Source organism: Cetorhinus maximus, chromosome 29, assembly GCF_964194155.1.
Source record: "Cetorhinus maximus chromosome 29, sCetMax3.hap1.1, whole genome shotgun sequence".
Classification (NCBI taxonomy): domain Eukaryota; kingdom Metazoa; phylum Chordata; class Chondrichthyes; order Lamniformes; family Cetorhinidae; genus Cetorhinus; species Cetorhinus maximus.
Window position 1 is genome coordinate 21,164,480 of NC_135907.1, and position 16,158 is coordinate 21,180,637.

Below are 16,158 nucleotides of genomic sequence, written 5' to 3' on the forward strand. Positions count from 1 at the left end.
CAGCCTTGATGTCCTCCAGGATGATCCAGCCTCCACGTTTATTCAGGAATTTCATCAGTTTCTCAGCGTGTTCCCGTTCCTCATGTGACTGCTCCTTGAAGAACTCAGCAAAGTGACGCAGGGCAACATCATCCCAGTCAAAGTAAAAAGGACTGCAGGTAGATAAAAAGCAGAAGGGAGTCATGTCAGGCAGCTGTTATCCATTGAGAATGCAAAAATAGTACCAATGTCATGGTAGATAAGTTACCCATTCTCTATCTCAATACTTTGCTTTCAATTAAAGGGGCTTACAGCTTAAGGAAGCAAATGTTTCCTTGCTAAAGAATTTGTTTTATTATAGGATTATGTTGAAAGACCCTGTGAAATAAACAAGGCACCTGGTTGTATTAGAAGATGTGAGTGTGCAGTAAGATTTCTTGGAAGTAGTAGTGATCTCAGCTATCAACCTGCACTTGGGTAAAGGAGGAACTTGAAGTTAAAGAGGAAAGCAGTTTGTTTTCAGCAGTTTAATATTGTCAGTGGCAAGTGCAGGGATCCAGCTTCAGGAATACCAGACAGGGTTGTCAGCATTTTACTCAATTAGAAAAAAAACTGGTCAGAACCAATGTTTTACTAATTAGTTACCTCCTTAAATTTAATTGTTTGTTTCCAACCAAGTTAGAAAAGTTGACCAGGTTTATGAATATTGAGTTACAAACTTGCAATACCCGAGAGCTAGTTTCTGGTGTGAACACCGAGAATAAAACTACTATGACAGAGGGAAACAAACAGTCTGTTTAAATGGGGTCTGCTACAAGTTAGCATTCATTAGATGAAGTTGGGAGAGATAGAGAGACATACAAAAGCCAATTCATTGACCTAGGAAAGCTCTGCTTAGGACACAATGATATCACAACCTTAATTTGAAATAGGATCCCAAAACCATAAAACTCACCATGGAGAGGTAAACATAGGAGGAATAGAGCTCCAGGGTGATCGGCTTGTTAACAGCATCCTCACAGTCCTTGTGGTAGTTCTGACACACTTGGGAGGCTATCTTTTAGTTGATAGAAGCCCAGCTCAAACACCAACAACCTGACCTCTGACCTCACAAACTCTTGTATTTATACTCCTGGGACATCCTGCATTCAAACAGGGAATGACATCAATGATGATTGGCTATCCAGGATTGTCAATCAGGAATCTACCATGAATCCAGGCACCAATTAACAAAGAAGAGTGGGTGGAGTGAGAGACCCAGAGCCAATTAGAGCTTTGGAATACAGGCAGTTTTGGATTATTCTGTGATTGCAATATAGGAACAGGAGGAGGCCATTCTGCCCTCCAGTCTGTTCCACCATTCAATTATATCATGACTGGTCTGTGTCTTAATGCCATTTGTCCACCTTGGTTCCATATGCCTTCATAGCCTTAGCTAACAAAACCTATAATCTGTTTTGAAATGTTATTTGATCCAAACATTTGTGGGGGGACTGTTTCAAACTTCCATTTTCCTTTTTGTGAATAAACATTTCCTAATATCAGCCCTGAATGGCCAAGATCTAAACTTATTACAGCCCCTGTTCTAAAGGAAATAATTTCTCTATTGACCTAGTCAAATCTATCAATCATCATCAATGCCTGAATTATCATCCAATAATCTTTTATACTCAAGGGAATGCAAGACTAGTCTATGCAAACTGTCCTCATCATTTAACCCTTTTAGCCCTGGTATCATTCTGGTGAATCTGTGCTCCATCCCCTCCAAGGCCGATATATCAGAACTGAGCAAAGTACTACAGATGTGTTCCAACCAGAGATTTATATAACTGTAGCAAAAACCTCCATCCCTTTTTATTCCAGGACCCTTGAGATGAAAACTAACATTCTATTTGCTTTTTGAACTAACTTCTGTACGTGTGCATGAGGTTTTAGTAATTTCTGTATGTGGACCCCTTAATCGCTCTGCACCTCCTCAGTTCCTAGCTCCTCACTATTTAGAAAACACACTGATTTATCTTTCTTGGCCCAAAGCAGATGATCTCGCTCTTCCTCACATTGAACTTCATCTACCAGGATTTTACCTACTCACTTAATCTAAGTGACTTTGCAACTTTGTTCCCATCTGCATGACTTATTGTACCCCCGAACTTAGTATCGACAGCAATCATGGATATTCAGTTCTCTAACCCTTCATCGATGTCATTTAGAAATTTAATGAAAAGCTGAGGCCCCAGTATGGATCCTGGGGAAGAAAACTAATCATATCTCGACAATTGAAGTACACTTCCATTATCCCTGCTCTCTCTCCCACCCCCTAACCAATTTCCCAACCATATCTAGAGGTTACACCAGATTCCATTTTACTCAATGATCTCTGGCATGGACCCCTTTTCAATGAAGAATTCAGAATTGGTTTTATTGATTTTACTCCAAGGCCCCTTGTTCAGAGGGAATTTTTAAAAACATTTTTTTTATTTATATAAAGAGTCAGCCACATTGCTGTGGCTCTGGAGTCACACATAGGCCAGACCAGGTGAGGACAGCAGATTTCCTTCCCTAAAAGACATTTAGGAACAAGTGGGTTTTTACGACAATTGACAATGGTTTCATGGTCAGCATTAGACTTTTAAATCCAGATATTTATTGAATTCAAATTCCACCATCTGCCATAATGGGTTTCAAACCAGGGTCCCCAGGGCATTATCCTGAGTCTCTGGATTACCAGCCCAGTGACTATCACTATGCCACCACCAGGTAATTTCAGATGGTATCAAATATAATTGGATCTACATTAACCAATCACTTGGAGAATTGACAGACAACTTGGCAGGATTGGGTTGGTGGTGTTCCAGGATACCAGAATTCAGAATGTTGACCGGAATAGTTTCCAAGAGATTGACCTGCAGACCATCCACACCAATCTCAAAAATCAATGACAATTGGGAGGTAGGTTTGGAGGAAATTTTCAAACAGAACTCTTGCTTGGTCACTGAAACACAATGTGTACTATTACAACTGTGAAATTTAAAGGCCACATTTAGTGTGTATGATTTTTAACTTCTACAAACCAAGAAACAATTTTTTTTGCCTGAAATATCGACTGTTTGGGTTTTGTTGATTAATGGAGATACCCCAAGCATCTCCAATGTTTAACATGACAAGTTGATAAGTATTGCCTTTGAGGAATAAGCATGGGGGAGGGGGTCGCATTAAACACATGACAACTGCCACACTCAGTTGTTCAGTGTTTGATTGTGTGTCTGATTAGTTAAACCTGGGTGTGGTCATTTAGGGAAATCTGTATAGTGGTAGTGTCACTGGACTAGTAACCCAGAAGCCAAGGCTAATGCTCTGGGGAATACTGTCCCACCACAATAGCAGAGGGAATTTGAATTTAATTTTTAAAAAAATCTGTAATTGAAAGCTAGTCCCAGTAATGGTGACCACCATGAAACTAATCAACTGTTGTTAAAAACCCATGTGAATCCAGACCCACAGCATGTGCTTGACTCTGAACTGGTAGAGAAGCCACTCAGTTCAAGGGCAATTAGGGATGGGCAACTAATGTTGCTCTTGCCAGTGGCACTCACATCCCATGTGAGAGAGAGAGAGAAAGAGTGGACATTTTAAAATCATTAATTAAAACTCCTAGTACAGACACAAGCTGATATATCATCGCTTCTGAGATGCAAACAATCCATCCAAAGACAAAAAGGTGGTCAATGCTGCATTATATATACACACAGACCAAAACCTGGTCAAAGTAAGAGGACTGCAGGTAGAGAGAGACAATGGTTAGGAAGAATTCAGGTCAGGTGCAGATCATGTCCATGGTCAACTTGGCAGTTAGAATATTGAATTTAAAAATCATTAATTCAACTCATTTAAAAAAGGTGTTGAAGTTGTTTCAACACTCAGCCCACGCTTAATGCAATAGCCAGACATCCCCATCCCTTTCCAAGCATTGATTTTAAAAGTTAGAAAAAAAAAGAAATCTTTCAAATTCAGTCTAATACAACAATTCAGTCTCAAAAGAAAGCCCAGTGCAACAGGATTTACTTATTTAGTATGGGGAGGGAGAAAAGCACTCATCTTAAATAGTCAATTTTGCACTAGCTAGTCATCTGATTAAGTTTAATTGTTATTACTGACCAGATTCATTCACCTTCAAGATAAATCCTCTATTGGAAGCTTCATGGAGTTCTGGAGCTAGTTTCAAACAAACAGTTTAGAACTGGGTGAAGCTATTACAGAGCAGGAGACAGTCTGTTAACAAGACCTTCGACAAAAGTCCCACTCCATATCATTCACTGGGAACATTCTAAGCCCAATTCATTGACCTAGATAAATCCCATCTGCCCAGAATACAATCAAATCACTCTTAACTGCTTGTTAACAGCATCCTCACAGTCCTTGTGATAGTTCTGACGCACTTGGGAAGTCATCTTCAATTCTACTGGTAACAAAGACCAAATCCAAACAACAATATGACCTTGTCCTGCACAAACTCTTGTATTTATACTCCTGGGACATCCTGCATTCAAACAGGGAATGACATCACCAATGATGATTGACAATCTCTGTTAGACAATCAGGAATCACCCATGAATCCTGACACCAATAAGAGAGAAGGGGTGGTGTGTGGTTCCCAGAGCCAATCAGAACTTTGGGGTGCACACAGATTTGGATGATTTTTCTGTGATTGCAACGTAGGAAGAGGCCATTGAGCCCCACAGTCTTTCACCATTCAATTATATCTTGGCTGGTCAGAACTTTAAAGCCATTTGTTCACCTTGGCTCCATATGCCTTCATATACTCAAAAGGACTGCAAGACTATTCTGTACAAACTGTCCTCCTAATTTCACCCCATTAGCCCTGGTATCATTCTGGTGAATCTGTGCAGCACTCCCTCCAAAGCCAATATATCAGAACTGAAACAGTGTTCCAGATGTTCCTTCACTCACACTTTATACAACTGTAGAAAACATCCACCTCTTTATATTCCAAGCCCCTTGAGATGAAGACTAATGTCTTATTTCCATTACAATTTAGTTTTGTTATGGTCCACTAGATTTTAGGAATTGCTGTAGATTGATCCTTAATCTCTCTGCTCCTCATTCCTACATGGACCCCAACTCTTTCTCCACAGTTCCCATCTCCTCGCCATTTATTAAAAAATCTGATTTATCTTTCTGGATTCAAAGTGGATGACCTCACAGTGAACACTCTCTGCCACAGTTTTTCTCACTCGCTTTATCAATGTCCTCTGCAACCTCCCTCTCCCATCTACACTATTTACTGTGCCACCTAACTTGATGTCATCAGAAAACTGGAGTATATGGCTCTCTATCCCTTTCCCATTTATAAAGATAAAGACACGGAGGCCTCTGCACAGATCCCAGGGGAGATAACTAGTCCTATCCTGCCAATTTGAGTGCACACCCATTATGCCTACTCTCTTCTTCCTATATCCTAACTAATTTTTGTGACAGCCTTAATAATCTATGGCATGGAACTTTGACCATCTTCACTTGCTCATCCAAGTAGTGAGTCTCCAGGAAGTCACAAAGCTGAAAACAAGACAATAGGAGAGAAATTAAAGATATGAGAGGATCTTTCCTGGATGAAAATTCTTTTTGCATTGGGATGATAGAAAAAGTACTGCACATGGGTGATGCGGGCAACTCTGGCTAAAGTGTGCGCAAACAGCAAGGTCACAATTCCATTACACTGGGAGTGTCCCTCAAGGAACATGGAGGTCTCAATCCAAATGCTCTGGGAGCTGCTTTTGGTCGACCTGGATCACAAAGTTTCTATTTTAAAAAGATGCTATCTACAGTCTGCAAATGTGATACATATATGCAGTTCTAGAGTGAAGGGCAGATTCCAATATCAGCTGGAACATCAGGAACTAACATGAGGGTCAGTGTTCCCAGAGGAGAGCTTGTGCAGATCCAGCAGACTCTGCTTCACATTCTTCTCCAACTACAGAGCTCTCTGCATTGCCTCCAGACCATTGCTCCACTCATCCTGCTCTGGTTTCTGAAAAGGGGAAAAGGCAGACAGTTCATTTACAATTGAAATCAAGCTAGTCTGGTTCATTTAAAGATGCAAATATTCCCTTTACACCTATGTTTACCTACTTAACATTTCAAACCGATCTTATCTTCTGTTACATCAATGCCTCCAGACCAGCTGCCTTTAACTCAATTAAATCACACACAGACCTTGACCCTACTATTACTCTACAATAAATTCCAACAACATGAAAAGTATTATATCTTCATGACAGTGGGTGGGGTCCAAAGCACATCAATAGAAATTTCCACAATGTTGATCGCAAAGGAATGAGAGAGGTTAAGTTACATCAGACATTTGATAAAACCAACCAAACAGGAAAACAGAATGTGCATCAGTGCAGAGTTTCCAACTGAACTCTTCACTAAACTGCGATTTGGAGTTTTAACCCCATCAAACTTGAGCTGCAAAATCCTGTGTTTTGCCCCTTCCACAAGTCTCAAGTTTAAGACTGTAGCATGAGGAAAGATTTTATACCCACAATGTAGTGTGTTTGGCTACTTGCCCCAAGTATTTCTGCATTTGCTCACCCAAGATTCTAAGTACATCTCTTGGAGAAGAGAGGTGCAGGCAGCAGCTGAACAAATGCCCACCTGCCTGAACATGGTCAATCTTTATATGTTTACAGCAACCCGACCTCCCAACCCCCACCAAAAAAAACCAGTGAGTGGTTTGTGACAGTCTAGTATAAAATACCTCAAATCCCACATGTCTTGCAAAATGCAAATCTGAAGCAGAGGCTCTCCAGACTGAGGAGATAATAAAAACAAGTGAATGCACTAATTGTGTCCTTTCCCAGTTTCACCTGCAGCTACTAGAAAGCCCCTTTGCAGCAGGAATTGAGAGAATACAGTTGCAGAAATTGCAGACTTCAGAAATTCCCTGCAAGCTTTTTAGTGATGAGCAGAAGTCAGTAAACTAGCCTGGGCAGGCATTGGATCAAATCTAGGAAGTTGGACAGATTATATTAACATTTTAAATAAAATCACATTTTTTCCAGCTAAGAATCTTTGTGAACTGAGGTTGACAGTAGTATAGTAGTAATTCCTCAGGACCAGGCTAATGTTCTAGGACATGGGTTCAAATTCCATAATGGCAGCTGGTGAAATTTAAGAGAAATCTAGAATTGAGAAGCTAGTCCTTGGTAACAATGACCATGTATTGTTGTTAAAACTCATCTGACTCATTCATGTTCTTTAGGGAAGGAACACCCATGCTTAATGCAATTGCAGGACATCCTCATCCCTTTCCAAGCATTTTTTTTCAAACTTTTAAAATCAAAGAGAAATCTTTCAAATTCAGTCTAATACAACAATTCAGTCTCAAAAGAAAGCCCAGTGCAACAGGATTTACTTATTTAGAATGGGGAAGGAGAAAAGCACTCATCTTAAATAGTCAATTTTGCACTAGCTAGTCATCTGATTAAGTTTGATTGTTATTATTGACCAGATTCATTCACCTTCAAGATAAATCCTCTATTGGAAGCTTCATGGAGTCCTGGAGCTAGTTTCAAACAAACAGTTTAGAACTGGGTGAAGTTATTATAGAGCAGGAGACAGTCTGTTAACAAGACCTTCAACAAAAGTCTCACTCCATAACATTCACTGGGAACATTCTAAGCCCAATTCATTGACCTAGATAAATCCCACATGCCCAGAATACAATCAAATCACTCTTAATTGGAAAATCATACCCCCAAAAATACAACACTCACCATGGAGAGGTAAACATAGGAGCAATAGAGCTTCACATTGATCTGCTTGTTAACAGCATCCTCACAGTCCTTGTGGTAGTTCTGACACACTTGGGATGTCATCTTCAATTCTACTGGTAACAAGGGCCAAGTTCAAATAACAATATGACCTTATCCTGCACAAACTCTTGTATTTATACTCCTGGGACATCCTGCATTCAAACAGGGAATGACATCACCAATGATGATTGACAATCTCTGTTAGACAATCAGGAATCACCCATGAATCCTGACACCAATAAGAGAGAAGGGGTGGTGTGTGGTTCCCAGAGCCAATCAGAACTTTGGGGTGCACACAGATTTGGATGATTTTTCTGTGATTGCAACGTAGGAAGAGGCCATTGAGCCCCACAGTCTTTCACCATTCAATTATATCTTGGCTGGTCAGAACTTTAAAGCCATTTGTTCACCTTGGCTCCATATGCCTTCATATACTCAAAAGGACTGCAAGACTATTCTGTACAAACTGTCCTCCTAATTTCACCCCATTAGCCCTGGTATCATTCTGGTGAATCTGTGCAGCACTCCCTCCAAAGCCAATATATCAGAACTGAAACAGTGTTCCAGATGTTCCTTCACTCACACTTTATACAACTGTAGAAAACATCCACCTCTTTATATTCCAAGCCCCTTGAGATGAAGACTAATGTCTTATTTCCATTACAATTTAGTTTTGTTATGGTCCACTAGATTTTAGGAATTGCTGTAGATTGATCCTTAATCTCTCTGCTCCTCATTCCTACATGGACCCCAACTCTTTCTCCACAGTTCCCATCTCCTCGCCATTTATTAAAAATTCTGATTTATCTTTCTGGATTCAAAGTGGATGACCTCACATTGAACACTCTCTGCCACAGTTTTTCTCACTCGCTTTATCAATGTCCTCTGCAACCTCCCTCTCCCATCTACACTATTTACTGTGCCACCTAACTTGTGATCAGGAAACTTGAATATATGGCTCCCTGTTCATTTCTCTATGCCATTTATAAAGATAACAAGACACGGAGGCCTCTGCACAGATCCCAGGGGAGATAACTAGTCCCATCCTGCCAATTTGAGTGCACACCCATTATGCCTACTCTCTTCTTCCTATATCCTAACTAATTTCCAGCAATGTCTGAAGGTTGCATCCAATTGCAACGGTCTTAACAATCTATGGCATGAAACTTTGTCAGTGATGTAATTGTGGTTGGTTTCTTTGACTTTCCTCAAGCTGAATCTGATAGTGTCTTCTCAGAATCAGAGCTTCACAATATATCTCAGATTGATGAGTTTGCAAATGGGAATTCCACCCTGTAGAGTGTTGAACACAATTGGATCCATGTTAACCAGCTCATTGAAGAACCTCTTGCAGGGTGGGGGTCCAAAACATGCCTACGATATGAATATTCACAACACTGACCCCAGCGGATTGGAAGAGACTGACTTTGTATCAGAGTCTGCAGTAAATATGAAAAATACCAACCAATGAATTGGGCAACAGAATGTGCATCAGTACAGTTTCAAACTGAACTCCTCACTAAATTGATGTGGAATGTTAATCCCATCAAATTTGTGCTACCAAATCCAGAATTCTTCCCCTACTGCAAATGTCAAGTTTGAGAATGGGTTGAAGGGGAAAGATTTTATACCTGGAATGTAGGAATGTTTTGGCTACCTGCCCCAAATATTTGTGTTTATTCAAAGACTGAAAAGTACATCCCTCGGAGAGAGGTGCAGGCAGCAGTTGCACAAATGTCCACCTGCGAAAAAGTTAAGTGGTCAATCTTTTTAACATATATTAAAAAAACCACTTGTTACAGTCTAAGATAAAAACCCTCAATTGTACATGCCTTCCCTCCTAACCTTTGCCAAATCTGAAGCAGATACTCTCCAGCCTAAAAGCAAATGCACTAATTTGGCATCCTTTCCCAATTTCTAACGTTCCATAGCTTCCTGACATTCCACCTGTAGATACTAGAAGTCCCCTTTACACCAGGATTGGGGCAGTTATAGTTCCAGAAATTGCATATTTCTGAAATTCCCTACAAGCTTCTAAATGATGAAGAGGAGAGGTCATCAAGTTACCCTGGGCAGGCACGGAAAAGGAAGTTGGTCAGGGAAGAACTGAAGACATGTTAGAAGTTTTGAATGAAACTGCATTTTCTACAGCTAGGGAATCAGAACTTGGGTTGACAGTGGTGCAGCAGTAATCTCACAGGACTAATAACCCAGAGGCCCAGGCTAATGCTCTGGGGACATGGGCTCAAATCCCACCACAGTAGCTGGAGGGATTACAACTCAAATAATAAATCAAAAATCTAGTCTCAATAATGCTGGCCATGTATTGTTGTTAAAAACTTAATTGGCTGATGCATGTATTTTAGGGAAGGAAATCAGCCACCCTCACCCAGTCTGACCTACATCTGTCTCCCGGCCCACAGCAATGTGGTTGACTCAAGCACCCTCTGAAATGGCCTAGCAAGACCCTCAGTTCAAAGGGCAGTTAGAGATGGGCCAGTAACACCCACACCCCATAAAAGAAAAAAGAAAATGGAGATACACTTCCATGATGAATACTGTACTTTATTTCCATACACATAACAGAAAGCAGAATTGGATTACATTTCAACACCACGTTTAGAATAATGATTCCAAAAACCCAGTCAGCTCAGGGTGAGCTTGTCAAACAGGTACTCTTCCGTGCCATTCTCAGGGGCTCCCAGTCTCTTCAGGTTGGTGATGTAATCTCCAAGCTTCTTGATCATCTTCACTTGCTCATCCAAGTAGTGAGTCTCCAGGAAGTCACAAAGCTGGAAACAAGACAATAGGAGAGAAACTGAAGATATTAGAGAGGATCTTTCCTGGATGAAAATTCTTTGTGTTGGGAGGATGGAAAAACTACTGCACATGGGTGATGTGGGCAATTCTGGTTAAAATGTACCCAAGCAGCATGTCACAGTTCCATTAAACTGGGAGTGTCCCTCAAGGAACATGGAGGTCTCACAATCCAAATGCTCTGGGTGCTGCTTTTGTAGACCTGGATCACAATGTTTACATTTTAAAAAGGCATTCTACAGTCTGCAAGTGTGAATCATATATGCAATTCTAGAGTGAAGGGCAGATTCCAATATCAGCTACAGCACTTACATGAGGGTCAGTGTTCCCAGAGGAGAGCTTGTGCAGATCCAGTAGACTCTGGTTCACATTCTTCTCCATCTGCAGAGCTCTCTGCATTGCCTCCAGACCATTGCCCCACTCATCCTGCTCTGGTTTCTGAAAGGGGAAAAGGCAGACAGTTCATTTACAATGGATTAAACATCATATGAGAAAGTGCGAGTAAAGCAACCAGAGGTCCATGTTGCCAGGAAACAATGAGCTACAAGAATTAGTAAACCACGGCATTTACATCAGTCAAAGGGGATGCAGATAAAGCATCAAATCCAACCTTGACATCCTCCAGGATGATCCGGCCTCCACGTTTATTCTGGAATTTCATCAGTTTCTCAGCGTGTTCCCGTTCCTCATGTGACTGCTCCTTGAAGAACTCAGCAAAGTGACGCAGGGCAACATCGTCCCGGTCAAAGTAAAAGGACTGCAGGGAGAGACAAAATGGAAAGGAAGAGTCAGAGCAAGTGTAGATTATGTCCATGGCCAACTTGAAAGTTTTAGAATAAATGATTTCAAACCATTAGACTCATTTGAAAAAAAAAGTGTTGAAGTTGTTTCAACACTCAGTCCATGCTTAATGCAATAGCAGGGCATCCCTTTCCTAGATTTAAAATCAGTGATTAAAAATAGAAAGCCCAATACAAATTCAGTTTAATACAACAATTCAATCTCAAAAGAAAGCCCAGTGCAACAGGATTTACTCATTTAGAATGGGGAGGGAGGAAAACTCTCATCCTAAATAGTCAATTTTGCATTAGTCACCTCATTAAATTTAATTGCTATTCATTCACCTTCAAGATAAATCCTTTATCGGAAGCTTCATGGAGCCCTCGAGTTAAGTTCAAATATAAACAGTTCAGAACTGGGTGAAGTTATTATAGAGCAGAAGACAGTCTGTTAAAAATACCTTCAACAAAAGTCTCACTCCATAACATTCACTGGGAATGTTCTGAGCCCCATTCATTGACCTAGAGAAATCCCACCTGCCCAGAATACAATCAAAATCACTCTTAATTTTAAAATCACATGCTCAAAAATACAACACTCACCATGGAGAGATAAACATAGGAGAAATAGAGCTCCAGGTTGATCGGCTTGTTAACAGCATCCTCACAGTCCTTGTGGTAGTTCTGACGCACTTGGGAAGTCATCTTCTATTCTACTGGTAACAAGAACCAAGTTCAAACAACAACACTGTAACCTAGCCCTGCACAAACTCTTGTATTTATACTCCTGGGACATCCTGCACTCAAACAGGGAATGACATCATCAATGATGATTGACCACCTTTGATAGCCAATCAGCAATCTCCCATGAATCCTGACACCAATAATGGAGAAGGGGTGGGGTGTAGTTCCCAGAGCCAATCAGAACTTTGGGGTATAGGCAGATTTGGATGATTTTTCTGTGATTGCAACGTAGGAAGAGGCCATTGAGCCCCACAGTCTGTTCATTCCATTATATCCTGGCTGGTCTGAACTTTAAAGCCATTTTTCACCTTGGCTCCATATGCCTTCATATACTCAAAGGACTGCAGCCAGAATTACCCACAAGTAGTGAACCACAATTCCATTAAATAGCGAAAGAAACCTTGAGGTCACGGAATAAAAAAAGCTCTGGGAACTGGTTAGTGATCCAAGTCTACAGTGTAGATATCCTCTGATTAAGTCAAAGCAGTCGGAAAAGTGAGAAACATATGAAATTCTACCAAAGTGAAGGGCAGGTTCCAATATCAGCCTCAACATCAGGACCTTACATGAGGGTCAGTGTTCCCAGAGGAGAGCTTGTGCAGATCCAGCAGACTCTGGTTCACATTCTTCTCCATCTGCAGAGCTCTCTGCATTGCCTCCAGACCATCACTCCACTCATCCTGCTCTGGTTTATGAAAGGGGAAAGAAGTCTTGTTAGTGACATTGGGAGCAGAAATTCCAAGGGATGTTACAATTTAGAAATAACAGAAGTTAGTCTGTGCACATGAAGAATAGCATATTGGGGTTTACTCAGATGACAGTGGAGACCATTACTGGACATAAGATTGGAGGGCAGTCAGTGACCCAATTTACTAGTCCCTGTTTAAAATCCTCAATGGACTTCACCCATCCATGTTTACAGCTTTGGCCCACATTTCACACCAGTCTCCTGCGCAGGCACCAAAGTCAGAAGTAATAGTTCAGAGTGCAGAAAATCATTCCATCCAAATATTCAGATTTATTGATCCTCCTCTATCCATTAGATCAGGTAATCCAAAAATCAATTTATGCTATACCAGCTCACTTGGCCCCCAACACCAGCAATTTGTCATTAAACTCAATGGATTAAGAACTTAAGGGTGTAATGGCAAGATAAAAGATTCCTTTAAATAATTCAATTAATCTAAATTGCACATAAAACATTCAAGTTAAAACCCAACCTGGACATCCTCCAGGATGATCCAGCCTCCACGTTTATTCTGGAATTTCATCAGTTTCTCAGCGTGTTCCCGTTCCTCATGTGACTGCTCCTTGAAGAACTCAGCAAAGTGACGCAGGGCAACATCATCCCGGTTAAAGTAAAAGGACTGGAGGGAGAGACAAAGAATGTAAGATTCAGAACAGACTCCATATCTCACCCATAGAGAACTTAAAAATGGAAGCTTCAGGTGGATAAGTTACCCTTTCTCCACTTCAATACTTGGCTTTTAATTAACAAGCTTACAAATTTAAGTATATCACCTCAATTAATGTTTCTCAATATATTGAAAGTTCTTGTGTCTAGTTCAGCAGAATGAGTTTATATTAGTACTGTATTTAAGTTGCATTTGTGCATCAACTTAAAATGACATATGCTTTTTCTTCTTCCATAGGCATCTAATGTCAGTGGTGGAAAAAAAAACCCTTCAAATTCAGTAGTTGAAGATTTTGAATCATTGCTTCATATTAAGGATCCAGTCAGAGGTGAGAAAGAGTTCAGCACAACAGGATCCACTCATTTAGAAATGGTTGACTACAACCAGTCAGGTAATATTTCACTATCTAGTCATCCAGTTACATTTAATTGCTTCCATCCAGGTTCACATCTTCATGAGTCTTCTATTAGAAACTTCATGGGATCCTCACACTTCGGGAATAGGACAATTAATTACAGAACCCAATCCTGTCTTTAGGGATAATGTTTGTTATTCTTTCTCAGGGGTGGGCTGTGGAGCCACAGCATTAAATTCTAAAGCCAACTCATGGACAAAGAAATTCTACCAGCTCAGAATGCAATGAAGTCATAGTCTTAATTTTAAAATAGGAACCAAACATGACAAATCTCACCATGGAGAGAGATAAACATAGGAGGAATAGAGCTCCAGGTTAATCTGCTTGTTAACAGCATCCTCACAGTCCTTGTGGTAGTTCTGATGCACTTGGGAAGCCATCTGCAATAATACTGTTACCTTAAAAAGTTCTAGAACTAACTCTTGCTAACGCAAGCTCTTGTATTTATACCACTGGGACATCCTGCATTCAAACAGGGAATGACATCACCAATGATGATTGACAATTCCCAATAGCCAGTCAGGAATCTACCATGAATCCAGGCACCAACTAGTGAGTGGAATGGAGGGGCGTGGGAATGTGGCTGGTGGTAGGGTGTGATCCCCAGAGCCAATCAGAGCTGTGCAATACAGGTAGTTTTGCATAATTTTTCTGTGATTGCAACATTGGAACTGGAGGAGACCATTTAGCCTATCAAATCAATTAATCATCTTTAACACCTCAATTATAATCCCTTATTTTATTCTATTTTCTAGAGAATGCAAGATGCTTCTGTGCAAACTTTCTCATACGAACATACGAATTAGGAGCAGGAGTAGGCCACTCGGCCCCTCGAGCCTGCTCTGCCATTCGATAAGATCATGGCTGATCTGATTGTAACCTCAACCCCACATTCCCGCCTACCCTCGAAACCCTTTCACCCCCTTGTTTATCAAGATTCTAACTACCTCGGCCTTAACAATATTCAAATAGTTTAACCCCTTTAGTCCTGGCATCATTCTGGTGATTCTGTGCTGCACTCCCTCCCTCCCGGGCAGATATATTGGAACTGAAGAGTGTTCCAGAAGTGCTGAGACTCAGATTCTGTGCAACTGTAGCAGAACCTCCAGCCCTTTGTATTCCAGCCCCATTGAGATGAAGATTCTATTGGCCTTTTCAATTCATTTTTGTTTGTTTAATAGCTTTTGTAATTTCTGTACATGGATTTTAAATATCTCCGCGCTTTGGTCCTAGCTCCCAAACATTTAGAAAAAAACCCTCTGATTTATGTTTGCTGGTCCAAAGTGGATGGCCTTGCTCTTCTTCACATGGAACTCTCTCTGCCACAGTTTTGTTCACTCACTTTATCGATGTCCATTTGCTCTTTATGCTCCCATCTACACTATTCACTGTGCCACCCAAATGAGCATCATCAGGGAGCTTGAATATGCATCTGTTTTTCTTTCTATTTACAAATACCATAGATGAAAGAATAGAGGCCTCTGTACAGATCCCTGGGGGAAGATGGCTAGTCACAGTCAATTGGAGTACACACCCATTATCCCTATTCTATCTCCTGCATTCTAACCAATTCCCCAACCATGTCAAAAGGGTTCCTCCAATTCCTTGCGCTTCCATTTTTCCTAATTTTTTTAATGGATTCTTGTCAGTGAAACAATTGGTTTCCTTAAACTGATATTGATTTTCTGAATCAGAGCTTCACACTATATCTCAGGTTGTTGAGTGTGCAAATGGAAATTCTACCCTGTAGATGGTGTTAATCACAATGTTAAAACATCTCTTGGGGAATTAATGTGCCTTGTCTGATCCAGAGCAAGTCTGCAATACCAATGTTGATTGCAATAGTTAAGAGATGGACCAGCACCACCAAGTTAGCAGTGACTTTGCAAGGCAACTAGACAAGCTGTGGAAACGGAGTGGGGAAGTATCAAGCAGAACTTCATGCTCAAGGAGAAGTTTGGTGCAGAGTTCTTTCTGTCAAATTTAAGACCTGTGGAGTCTCATGTTTTACCCCTCCTGCAAATCTATCGTGACTTGAGGAAAGATTGTATACCTGAAGTCGAAAGTATCTTATGTTTTGGTCACCTGACTTGAGAATTTCCATATTTACTCATGGAAGACATCAGCAAGTACAGCCCTTGGAGAATATGGGTAAGAGTTGAACAACTGACAAA

The 16,158-nt window shown here is 40.7% G+C and overlaps 1 protein-coding gene across 1 annotated transcript; it reads right to left on the bottom strand.

Moving 5' to 3' along the window:
• Nucleotides 1-10,364: 10,364 nt before the first annotated feature.
• Nucleotides 10,365-12,162, bottom strand: LOC144669407 (ferritin, heavy subunit-like). The gene is made up of 4 exons (XM_078531816.1): nt 12,014-12,162; nt 11,242-11,388; nt 10,944-11,069; nt 10,365-10,606 (listed from the first exon to the last, which is right to left on the bottom strand). Exons 1-4 carry the CDS (start codon nt 12,113-12,115, stop codon nt 10,460-10,462), a joined length of 522 nt encoding a protein of 173 aa, XP_078387942.1. The 5' UTR covers nt 12,116-12,162; the 3' UTR covers nt 10,365-10,459.
• Nucleotides 12,163-16,158: the final 3,996 nt, after the last annotated feature.